This window comes from Lates calcarifer, linkage group LG24 (assembly GCF_001640805.2).
Source record: "Lates calcarifer isolate ASB-BC8 linkage group LG24, TLL_Latcal_v3, whole genome shotgun sequence".
Taxonomy (NCBI): domain Eukaryota; kingdom Metazoa; phylum Chordata; class Actinopteri; family Centropomidae; genus Lates; species Lates calcarifer.
This window is the reverse complement of record NC_066856.1, coordinates 7268867-7281566: the sequence shown is the minus strand read 5'-3', so window position 1 is coordinate 7281566 and position 12700 is coordinate 7268867. Positions and strand designations below refer to the sequence as shown.

Sequence of the window (12700 nt, the reverse complement as noted above, 5' to 3'; positions counted from 1 at the left end):
ACCTGGAAAAGTAGTTAACAAGCCCAATTTTGACTGACAGGTGACATGTAGGACAGGACAGGAAAACCTTGCTGCAGGACTTTAGACTGACACTGAAATCTTGATTTTGATTCCACCTAACCACAAACAGAGACGTCATGTGAAACCAGGCATTTTACTATGAACTGACAGATCTGCATATTATTTTATTTTATTTTATTTTATTTATGATGGTTCATTCACTGATGCAACGTAATGGAAGACTTACGTCGTATGTTTCCATTGGTTAAGTCTACAGTCAGTGAAACTCTGATGGGCGGGACTTGACACTTTTACCCAATCAGGTCAGACGTTCACTGTACTCAGACAGTCTGAAACATGGCGTTGCGGGAGCTATCATCGCTGGAGAAATATTTAGGACTTAAAAAGCCGAACAAGTACAGTACTCAGGGGGATAAAAAGGTGATATGAAGGCTGATTGCTGTGGTGTCTATTACGGGCTTTAAACCTCTGTTTTACGTGAAAGGAAGCTTGTAAGCTGTTGTAACACTACACGGTAGCTAGCATGTGTTAACTAGCTAGTCGTATGTTCAAATAAAGGCAGTTCTCTTGGCATGTCTACCTCGTGTTATCATTTAATATCCAGTGGTTGTATTTATCTTTTCGATTGATATGCAGGGTAAATCCAGGCAGCGGCAGTCGATGACAGGTTACTTGCTTCCACACATTAGCACAATGGAAATAGCTCCATGCTTTGCGCATGTTCGCAGTGTAAAGTGAGGGGTGGAGTGAGCTGTCTGTCATAAATGGACTGTACAGAATTGCACGGTTTGCACATTCAGTGCTGATGACAGGAAGAGCAAGAGAAGAAGTAAAAGATTAGGGAAAGGGCATAACTAGAAACTAATTGTATCAGAATCCTCAAGACTGCTGGACTGAAAGCTAAAGCAGCCTAATTGTTAAGAAAAAGTGGAAAACCATTATTCTGGCATCCTTATATTGAACACCTCCACCTGGACGTTAGCCTACATACTCCATCTCATTTAATTAATCTGTTTGATCAAGTGAAATGTTGATAATCCCCCTGCGTATCATACACTTGATGAGACAAATGTATTCATGGATGTGTGTAGTCATCAAGGATACATTTTGCTGCATTTGAAACTGATGCAGCATGTTTTTTTCAAGGAGGTGTAAATACAATATCTGATTATCTCAGATGTGTTGAAATAATTGTGTGAACTTGAATGAAATAAATTAACTCTTTTTTATTTTTTTATTTTTTCCTCTCCATCTCACTGCTGTCTCTGTGTCTCACCTTTTCCTGCAGGTACCCGTGTTACAGAATAATAATGGTCCTCCATTGGTGGGGCTGGTGACAATTGCCTGTCACCTGGTGAAAGAGGCCAAGCGCCCAGAGCTGTTGGGTGACTCCACAGAGAGCAGGGCTGTGGTGCAGCAGTGGCTGGAGTACAGAGTCACCAATTTGAACGGATGCACAAAGGATGATATGAAGACTGTCCTGAAGGTAGAGAGACTGACATTCAAGGAAAATGATTCAAACAAATGATTGTTCCAGATTTTAATGCAGTTCATTCCAAGCTTGCTCAGGATTAAGCTTCTTAGCATCTCAGTTTCTCTCTCGTTCCCTTTCCTCTGTCCACCAGCTAAACCACTGTGCATGTGTGTGTGTGCTGGTCTTGTTAAAGCACAAGCAACAGAAATACAGACTGATGTATGGCCCTGCAGTGACATGGCCCCACAAAACAGAGAAAAATGTTTTAATATGCCTGACGCCAGTCAGCATGAAATGGATCGTCAGCCGTTGGTCCGCTGGACGCTAGGCGCCTCTTGGCACTGTCCTGTCAGCATGAAGTGTCGGTGGGTGTTTGTGTGTGCGTGCGTGTGCACACTTCTCAGTATAACACACTGTTGTGGCATGGGTGAGGAGTCATGCTGTGTGGCAGCATGTTATCTGGACAGGCCTCTTAACTGTTTTAATGGTGCTACTTACAGAAGGAAGTTGCCCTGAGCAGCTCAGCTCTGGTGCCCGTTGGCCCCCTGTCCTGTCCTGCTGCTTTAGCTCCATCCTTAACACTCTTCTTTCAAGCACACCAGTCATCTCCCATTAAATTATCCAGAGATAAAAACTGTCAACTGCATGAGTTCTTAAACTTTCTCACCCCAGGATGCAAATAAGAAATCAACAGTTTTTCAAGCTCAGACTTGTTTCAGAAATAAACATCTTGTCATTCATGTAAATGTGACTGTAGACAAGTCAGGCCACTTTGGCCCTGAACCCAAAGTTAGCTGAATGTGGGGGGGGAGAGCTGTCAGTCCACCTTAAACTAATTAGGCTAGTACTGGGTGACTTCCTCCTGCTGTGGAAGCTGACTTTTGTCATTGGTTTTAGGGGCAGATAGGTATAAACAGTGTGGAAAGTACACTGGTATGAATTTGCTCTTTAGTATGGATTTTTTGTTTTTAAAGAAAAACAAATGTACCATTAGCATCCTTGCTTTAAATTATACCATGGTATACATTTTGGGCTGTACCGCCCAGCCCTCATTGGATGCAAATGCAAATACACTAGTATACTGCTGAATATTTCTGAGTCAGTTTCCACTTTATCTATAGTCAGCAGAAAGCATGGACATCTTACACTCCTTGTTCTTTGTCACAGGTTTTATGTTTGCTGAATTTTGATTGCTGTCTCTTTGTGGAAGAAATATATGCACCTTCAGTATGAAAGACAGAAAACATCCATTTAATTAAGATTTGCCTAAATCATTTAATAGTATTGAGGCATTACGTTCTTGAGAGTTCCGATCCAGGCATCAAAAGTAATGCGTGCCTGAAGCCTTAGGGGTCAGTAGAAAGTTGTGTAAACTCAACAGTCCCCTGTATCCGTAACAAATGTATAGAAAGGCTGCAACAATGAAAATGGTCTTTTGAGTGTCATTATAGAACTTCAATTGTGATACAGGTAATAGAAGTAGTTATTTATTAGTTTAGTTTCTTTGCTTTTCTAGCCTGTACATGACCTACTCAGGGCAAAAAACTCAGAGGAGTTCTTGCACACTTTTTCATATTTGTTTGCATTTCTGAAAGTGTAACTCTGTAGTAGTACAATGGTACTCTGTTTAAAACCTGCGACAAACTTTGGCAGCAATAATTTATATGAATGTACTGATGATAAGAGTGCACAAGTTGAGGTGGAGGCAGGTAGATAAGAAACCAGGTTTGGATCTCCATTGGCTGGGTGGGGGGAGGCAGGAGAGCAGCCTCTCCTCTGATGCTTGACTGGGCTTCAGCTCCATTGCTGTAGGCTAAGAAAAGCAAGGATCTGATTGTGGAAGAGGAGGAAGTCTGCAGTCTTCATGCCTTGTTTGGCATCACCCACTCTTGCCGCACAATAACTCCATTTGCCCCCAAGATGTTCAGTGTGCATGGAGTGTTTCCTTCTCACAATGTACAAGTGCTAAAGATGGTCCCTTCCCCTGGGACCAGCACGTCCATGCACAACTTTGAACACAGACATGGACTGAAAAAAACACATCAAGTTTAGGACAGCTTCATTAGACTTGCAAGCGAGAGTTGTAGTCATTTGGTAGTGGCGTAAACAAATAGCTTTTTTGTACACATATTTACTAAGTCGCTAGTCATGGGGAGAGATGCTTTACCCCCTCAGGTTACATATTATTCCTTTTCACATAGCACAACACACAGACACACACGCAAGCTAGGATGTAGAGTAATCCCCTGGAAGTCAATGAGTCGACGCATCAGTTGAGAGGTCCCCGAGTTGGCTCACATTTTTGTTTTGTGAGTTGACCTTTTTTTTTTTTTTTTTTTTTCCCCAGCTGTCACAAGGAAATGCAAGAGCAAGGTTGTCAAGGTTGTGGCAAGCTGTAAACTGTAGCAAACTTTTATTATTATAAACTAAGTCTGACTTAACCGCAAAACTAGCTGTGATGATTTCCATCACAGTAAGTTGATGACAGCACTGTCAGCAGCCCAGCAGGAGAGACACTCTTCGGTGTGGTAGGCTTTTATAACTGACCTATGGCCAAGACACCAACGTTTTCCTCTGATGATGTTGAAATATTATGTCAGATTCATATCACATTCCACGTGATGATACAAAACATTAGTTGTGTGCAGAAGGTGTGGTGTGGGATGTGTGAACTCACACTACATGCGCAAGGTAGTGAATGATGTATTGTATTTCTCCTATTTGTAGATAAGGTGTAGTGAAGAGAAGACATCAGTAACAATGTGGAGTGTGTATAAAATCAAACATAGATACGAAAAAGCATGAACGGACAAACCACAAGCACCTGACCAGTTAATATAGCAAGTCTTCTGAAGACCAGCAGGTTTACATAGAAATACTTATTACAAAGCATTCACTTATTGTAAGTAATGAGCAATTTTGCATTGCTGATTATGTTTTGAATTTTTCTCTTTCAGGACCTCAACATCTACCTGCAAGACAAAGCCTATCTGGCAAAAAACCAGTTCACCCTAGCTGATATTCTCATGTACTATGGAATCCAACCACTCATAGTAAGTTACCTTTTCTGTCACTTATTTCACCCTTATCTCATACAATTCAGATTTCTGAGTCCTTATTATCACTTCAACTGCAATATGACACTAAAACATCAGAGTTTCAAGTGATACAACTTAATACATTGAAATCTAGTTAATGGTTAATGGTCTGGATTAGTTTGATTTTGGGTTAAGGTGAAAGAATTGGGGCAAGTTTAGACTAGACTCAGGGTTTCCATTGCTGAACTTGTCACAGTAAAAAAAATGGAAAATGTTCTCAATATCTACTTTTTTCTGTCAATATCACACAACTTTGTAATATTCAAATAGTGTTACTCATTTACGCACACTATTAGGATACACATACACATATTTTTGTAAATTATAATGTCAAAACTCATGGAAGAATATAAAATTCCACAGAACTTTCCCAGAGTCCTGTGGGATTTTATACATTTGATTGATTTATTGTGCATCCATAGCGTTCTCACCACCATTTACCAAGGCGCCACCCATCCGTCCATCCATCTCTTCAACCATGCTTTTCCCTCCCTATCAGCACTTACTTCAGTCAAACCACAACTTTAATAAGCAATTTGTCACAGTGCATAACACACAATTAGACCAGTCACATGGCCAAAGGGCATCAAGAACAAGTTGGCAATAAACACACAGATTACAAACACATTCTCACTTCTCTTCAAAGAAGTAAAGTGATGTGGCACAAAGTGATGTCTTTAGCCTCAGACCAGGGACAAGTAAGTTTGTTATGCCTTCCAGGATAAAAAAAAAAAAGTGAGTTCAGACATGGGAAAGACAGAATGAGATGGAGGGAGGGAGACATCACATGTTGAGAGATGTCAGTGGTTGTGGCGGAGATGGAAGATCGCCCCCCGCCACCAGGCAGAGGAGCGTCACTTTGGTTTGCAATCAGTGCTTTTTAACCTCGGGGACAAGGGGTCAGCTAGCCCAACCCTTAACCACAACCTGTCCTGATGTTCAATTCATGGAGAACAGCAAGACAGAGACATTAAACCTGACTGATGAATGGTTTTAGGCTGGATTGCTGTGTGGGGAATTTACACATTCCAGTTAATTAGATAATGAAAAAGCACACACCTAATAAGATTTATTTTACAAGGACATCCTGACTGTCTTTCCTGCATTCTGGCTCCTCACCAAAATACAAATCTGTGACAGCCTGAGTAATGGCTGCCAACAAAACCAAGTTTATAATAAGGCTGTCCCAAATATCACTGTAAGCGCTCTGGAGCACATTTTCTCATGTATAACAGTGCTGTTTCAATGGCAGATGAATGCAGCTTCATCATGGCGGTGGACAACAGACATTAGCTAATCTAAGTTTGCTGGTCTCTGTTTTTAACACCATCAAAACAATAGTCTACTACTTCATGCCTATTGCCACCGGTGTAGCCCATATTAAGCCAAAAAAAGAAAGAAAAGAAAGATTTAAAGAAATCTCAAAATTGAAAACCGAATACCAACTTAACAAACATTCAGAAATTCACCTTTATAAAATTGTCTTAGCGTTCCTTTAAATTTTAATCTCTTGATAAAAGTGTTAAACTTGTCTGTTACAGTTTTTTATCTACTAATATAACTAATTATTTAACTGTATCTAAAATTTTGCTTTGGTCAGCCAGTTGTTTTAAAAAAGAAAATTGACTTGACGTGAATTAGCAAAACTGCAATGCCGTTGTACTTCAGTTATAGAGCAGTTATAGAGCAGCGATTGTTTTTTTTTTTTTTTTTTTTTTTATTATTGTTATTGTTAACATCATCATCATCATTATTAGTATTAGTATTGTTATCATCATTATTGAATCCATCATCTCCAAATTCACCTAAACTCTGTGGTCAGGTATCTTCCTTTTTTTTCAGTCCTCATAAAATACTCTTACTACACTGCAGACAATAATGTACAACAACAATTTAACTTGTAACTAATTTGTCATATTAAACACTGTATTTTTTATAGTCCACTGCCCATTAAGTGTCCTTAAATCAAATAATCAGTGGAGAAGCACCCAGGTCAATTCTCATTTTGTCCGTCGAATCGTTGGGCTTAATTTTAGCTGCATCATGGCACACAGCAGCATGGCAACAAGTTTGGTCTTAAAACCATGTAACAGCAAATAGATGAAATGGAGGGCAGCTCAGCTTGTTTCTGTTCCCTACTCCAATGCTCTGTGCTCAGATGCTGCATGCTAGCAAAACCAGCTGAATTAATTTTTAATCAGACACTGGCACCACTAAATAATATGACAAAATAAAAAATAAAAAATCAATGTTGATTGCCATAGACTGTGATATTACTTGGAAAATTCTGATTCAGGCACAGCCCTAGTATTGTTTAGTTCCATCAATTATTCAACCATGATACTGTATGCTAACTTTAATCTCTTCTTCTCCCAGGTGGACTTGGCCATTCAGGAGAAGGAGCAGTATGTGAATGTGACAAGGTGGTTTGACCACATCCAGCACTACCCCGGTGTCCGACGCCACCTCTCTCCAGTAGTTGTGCTCAGGAACAGAATTTACACCAGCAGACACCACTGAGATCTGATCAGACCCAACCCAACCTGACTGACCACAACTCTTCTGTCCTTTGGACGAGATCATGTCATATTATTTTCTGAAATCCAAGAGTGTATCCTATCATCGTCACAAGTTGAGGATGTATTCACGGTCATTTCTAGCCAAGAATTTCTTTTATTACTTTTTTTTTTTGGATCGTTATTCCTGCCTGTATGTTTTTTTTTCTGGTCACACACACACTTTCTTTGTGTCTTGTATTCTTTAAAAGATACATTTAACAAGGGAGATTGGCAAAGAACAAAAAAAACCTTGTCTTTTAGGTACAAAAACTCCTTTAAGGGAATTCTTGCTAATAAATATAGTTCAGTTCACATTCTTTAAAAATGTCAGTGTTTTTAATAATTTAATTTATCAAGAGTTGGGAGTGGAAGCAAAGAGGTCATTTGTCATCTTAACCTCAGTTATTTAATCACACTAACACTATTTATAAGGAGTTTGGTGTCTTAACCCTTATTAAGCAGTGAGGGAGCAATGATGTGAGACAGTTACATTTTTGTCCTGTGTTGACAATGTTAGTGGGTCTTTTGGAAGCCTACGGTTATTTTCTAAGGGAAGGCTGTACAGGTTATGGCAACGTGGAAAGTAAATGCTGCTAGCTTGTTAAAAAGGTGTTTCTATTTATAATTGGTGGTTAACTGGTAAGTTTTGTGCATCTGAGCCTTGAATATGCGATTACAGGTATTACAGGTTCAAATAAGACTTAATCTAATGTTACTTAACTGGCAGCACATTATGTCCTTAGGTAAAACATCTTCTTTCATGCCAGATCAATGCATTTTTTTTTCACATCAGTTTGTCCTAATAAGTGTGGTTGCTGGTTCAACACCATAACCCCATAATAATCACTGTAACTGCCGAGTCACATTTTTGCAGTCTACCATCAACAAATTTAGTTAGTCTCTCAGCTTCCATCCCTGACAGGACTGTGGTGGATTTTGTTTGTTTTTTGTTTTTACCTTTTCTCTTTAAGTTTTTTTTGTCTATCATATCCAACTCCCAGCCATTTCAGTGGATAGTTTAGTTTTTCTTTTTGTGTGTGCGTTCGTGATTATATCCCGCTCTCTGTTCCACTTCCTCACCAGTCGTGTGGGCAGCAGTGAGCAGTTGAGCGTCAGCCGCAGAGTCAGAGATCAGAGTGAGGCTCCAATCAGTCCCACTACCACCACTGTTGATGCTGCAGGCCAGAGAGAGGGCAGCGGGCTCACCAGCTGCCACACAGATCCAGCCAGCCAAGGCCAGAACCCAGGCCCCTAGGCGACAGTCAGCCACTGTGTGTCATTTCAACCCTTACGCTCCCACGGGGCTACTGGAGAGAGAAAGAGGAAGGGAGGGAGGGAGGCCACAGAGAGAGAAAAAGAGCACCCAGAGGCCAAGGGATCTTTTTGTGACATGTGAACAATGATCCGTGCCTCCGAAAGCCTTACTGTTGCTGGCTGGATGTTTGCTATTAGCATCATTAATGGGCCAAGTTATGGCAATGGCAGTAGAACCTGTAAATTAACTTCCTGAAGGCTGTGTTAGACAACCTTAGGAACATTAGGAAAATAAGTAATGATTAGAGGAATAAGTCTCATTTAAATTCAGTACACTTTCCCAATTTCCATTGGTTTTGCATTAAAAGAAACACATACCCTGACTAAAATCTTTGAGCACAAAAATGGACAGTTCTAGTCTATGGATAATTCTGAATGATGTTGTTTTTCGAAAAACTATTTTCTTTACTGTCTTCCTCTGTGTAAATGCTCCCATTTCAGCCATGTTTTTAATTTTCTCCATACTAACTGGCTCAAGGCATCTTGGTGTCTGTTGCTAACAGTTGCAGTGATTTCATTACTGTTGTATGATGTTCATCCTGTGCCAATAAATCAAAGGGATACACAGCTCATGACCCCTGACTTTTCTGACGTTTTTCTTTCTTCAGTGTGCTTTTTGTATTCTCCGTGAATTTGTTTTGTGTAAACCAGCCAGAAGACAGAGCTATTGTTCAATGAACTTTCGTAAGACAGCTCGCTATGTGTTTGTGGCAAGTGTTACAATGATGTGAAAGATAAAAACAGCTTGCAGACATTTGAGGGAGCCTTGTGACTAGTTGGAGCAGTTTATGGTGTGGTCTACCATTAAAGAAGCCCTTGTCCTCTCAGGTTCAACATTTAGCTGGAATGCTGTTTCAGATGTGCAGCATCAGACAACCGTACTTATTTCTGAGGTGTAAATAATCAAGTTTTGCCCACAAAAGTTGTAGCTGGACAAATTGTTCTAAATTCACTTGTGTTTGTGATGATACCATGGTTACAAGACCATGCAAGGTTAAAAATACTGATAATATGATGAATATACCAGTAACAATAACAAACTTTTTTTTTCTTAGAGAGGAAAAGATGCACTCTTTATAGTTCATGTGAAAAACTTATAATTTATAACAGGTAAAGCAAGAATGGCATAAATCATCATCCTTTCGTGGTGTAAAACGGAAATACTTGTTACTCGAGCAAGGCAAGGCAAGATTACAAGAGCCAGATTAAGATGCTCCACTTTTTAATGAGGTGAAGATTAGTATGGATAGTGAAGATCACTATATATAGATATTTAAATAAATGGCAATTAAATACAATTGGTAACTAATTTGAGGTGGAAAAAGCTGACTGCACATTCAAATAATGTTATATAGCCGAGCAAAAGGCCATTGTCAGTTAATTAAGCACATTACACAACAAAATGTGGGTGCTTTAAGTTGTTTTTCCAATCATTCATTCATTTTTTAATCAATTCTTTTATCAGTTAAATTTACTGTAAACTAAAGCTAAACTTCAACTGTTAAATGTATTTCGACAAGATACTCTTGTGTTTAAGAATGACTCCAACACTTAAATATACAATGATGATTAGTCAGTCATTTTGAAAGACTTGTTTTCTTGTGTGGCTCTGTGCTCACTGTTGGCAGGATCTCAAACTGCTTGAGTGGTATGGTCTCACAGTCAGGGTTCTCCACCACTGTGATGAGGCCACAGCGGGTAGCCAGCACACAGGCACCAATTAGAAATGACCTTCCCACCAACTTCTGAAGGCAAAAGGAGCAACCCTCTGCAGGAGTGGCCCTCTGCCATGGCCCCACATCAACACACCGAAGACCCACCCACTTCACCAACTGTGCTTCTGCCCCCCAGCAACCAAATAAGGTGCAATTTAGCCCACCGCCTGGTGAGGGAGAGGTTGAAGGTCATTAAGATAGTGTTATCATCAAGATTTACTGATGACCTCATCTCTCACCATGGAGCTGTGGCAAGGCGTGGTGCTCTCTGTCTGTCTCTTACATAGATTGCATAGGTCTCAAAGCATATTAGAGTGGAAGGCAAAGAAGATGTGAAAAGGGCACTTGGGTGATTTTGTCTTTTAATCAATTTGCAGGTTTTTGCAAAAGTTGATATTTCATGTGTCCATGCAAACTTTATAATCAAGTCCTGTAGCACAGACTTCAGAAGACCCATTAAATCTGATAAACCAAGTGGTCTTAAGGCCCCCATACATTGTGCAATATTGGCCCAAAAGTTGACAATCAGAAGATAAACCATCTTGGATAAATTCTTGAGTCATCGTTGCAATCAAGACAATGATACTGGAAAAGCAGAATTCCTCACCCACTGGGATCATTATATAATGAATTTGACCTTAGTTTTACCAAAATAAAAGTGTAGTGAGTGTCCTGCAAGAAGCCAGAAGCAGGATACATTTCCAGCAGGTGCCAGTTTTCACTTAATGATGAGAGAAAAGAGTGAAGCGTTTAGGTTTTACCCATGTCACTTCATCGCCCAACACCTTTGTCACCTCAAGTTTACTGACCATATTAAATGGACATCCTCCACTGCACCCACACCACCACCCTTCATTAATTTTTAACATCAGGGAGAGGAAAACGCATCCTCCGCGACATCTGCTAAGACAGGGCTTGCTGTGTCGCTGACTGATTCAGTGGAACAATCAACACCATGCGGTGGTGAGGGGAGCGTTAGCTTGTCGTAAGCTCTTTCGACAGGACTTATCGACCACGCTTTATCGTGCTCTTACACACTGTGACAGTTGTACCATGCGCCTATAAAGATGGCATCTGATTGTCTATTGCAGTTACATCAGTGTATGAGCAAGGATGCAGCTATGAAGGACACTTAGGAAGGAGTTTTTTTCACAACATGTTCTTGCAGTGAAGCTACTCCCATGGACATGAAGGAGAGAGATGTGTCTTTGCCTCTCAAAGAGTGGGATGTTCTGAATGTGCTCACATTTTGCGTTCACCTAAATACCTGTCACTGTTGAAAAGATGGAAGATGTTAGTTATCAATACTTACTAGCTCTGGTGCACAATAGCTTTTAGAACTTATAACCATTCATGCACTATTCTCAGTTCTTGGTTTGTCTGTTTTTGTATGTCATAAAGCACATGATTGTCACACCAGAGACCGAAGTTTATATTCAGAGTCCCATCTATGGTTTAGTTGAGGCAACACAAGCACTTTGTTTAAGATCACAGTTTTTGCTGTGCATATAATATGTGTCTGAAGTTACTGTGAACTTATTCTGAATTAAACCAAACCACAATTTTTCCCTAACCTTAGCCAAGTGATGTTAGTGACAAAATATAACCATGAAAAAGTATAAGTATATAATAATTCTGTCATCACTACAACTTGTACTCAAAGATCAGATATATGACATGTTAAATGTATGTGTGTATATTGTATGTTTTCTGTGATCATTTTACTGATATGTAAGTATCACTATATTTGGAACTTGCCAAATACATAAATTAATAACATACACAGCTGTCTATTGATAGTCATATTGACATTATATATTATATATTATTATAAAATATAAAACTGATACCTTTCAGTATAGTTTCAATGCCTAGGCTATAACAATATGTCACAGACATGAAAAATATAATTTTTTAAAACAATTTTAGCAACTGCATGTTATTAAAAGAGAAAGTGAAGGCAACATTTGTACTTCACAGTCATGGAACAAACGCAATGTTGGCTGTAATTATATTATGTCAATAAGTGAATAGAACATTAGGGGAAGGGCAGTAGTTTTCCAGTGTGCTGTCACTGTCTTTTGGGTAAACAAAAATCATGTGACTGTTTTCTGGTTACAACCCCTCACTTCTCAGATTGCTTATCAGCAATGGATGATTATTATTAGTGATGGTGTGAATTATTATTATTGATGATGTGGACACACATGTGCAAGCCACAGCAGTTCAGCAGGGTACACAGCTGTACCTCATGCACAGCTGAGTAGTTACAGCGCAGAATCTATGTCTGTGTAAAAGGGAGAGCTGGTTCACACGCATAGCAGGACAGACCCTGTGTTGTAACAATGCTCCCTCCCCCCATTCCATGTTTGTACCTTGACAGAAGCCAGAATAACAGCACAACATCTCCACCTCCAACAGACTCTAAAAAACAAAATTCTTTCTAGCAGACTATGGTGCACAGCTGCCTCCCTCTGCTGCAGTTGCTCATTACCACTGTAGGTATGTGAGGGCTCTACC

The 12700-nt window shown here is 39.7% G+C and overlaps 1 protein-coding gene across 1 annotated transcript; it reads left to right on the top strand.

The window, feature by feature from the left end:
- The first annotated feature begins 301 nt into the window (after window positions 1-301).
- eef1e1 (eukaryotic translation elongation factor 1 epsilon 1) lies at window positions 302-9040 on the top strand. The gene is made up of 4 exons (XM_018677613.2): window positions 302-441; window positions 1310-1507; window positions 4453-4548; window positions 6970-9040. Exons 1-4 carry the CDS (start codon window positions 358-360, stop codon window positions 7111-7113), a joined length of 522 nt encoding a protein of 173 aa, XP_018533129.1. The 5' UTR covers window positions 302-357; the 3' UTR covers window positions 7114-9040.
- The last annotated feature ends 3660 nt before the right edge of the window (window positions 9041-12700 follow it).

Bases quoted from the DNA above. Each gene is read 5' to 3' on its own strand.
- eef1e1 (XM_018677613.2), top strand. From the start codon at position 358: ATGGCGTTGCGGGAGCTATCATCGCTGGAGAAATATTTAGGACTTAAA. The intron at 1,508-4,452 runs GTAGAGAGACTG...TTTCTCTTTCAG, and splicing joins ATATGAAGACTGTCCTGAAG to GACCTCAACATCTACCTGCA. The intron at 4,549-6,969 runs GTAAGTTACCTT...TTCTTCTCCCAG, and splicing joins ATGGAATCCAACCACTCATA to GTGGACTTGGCCATTCAGGA.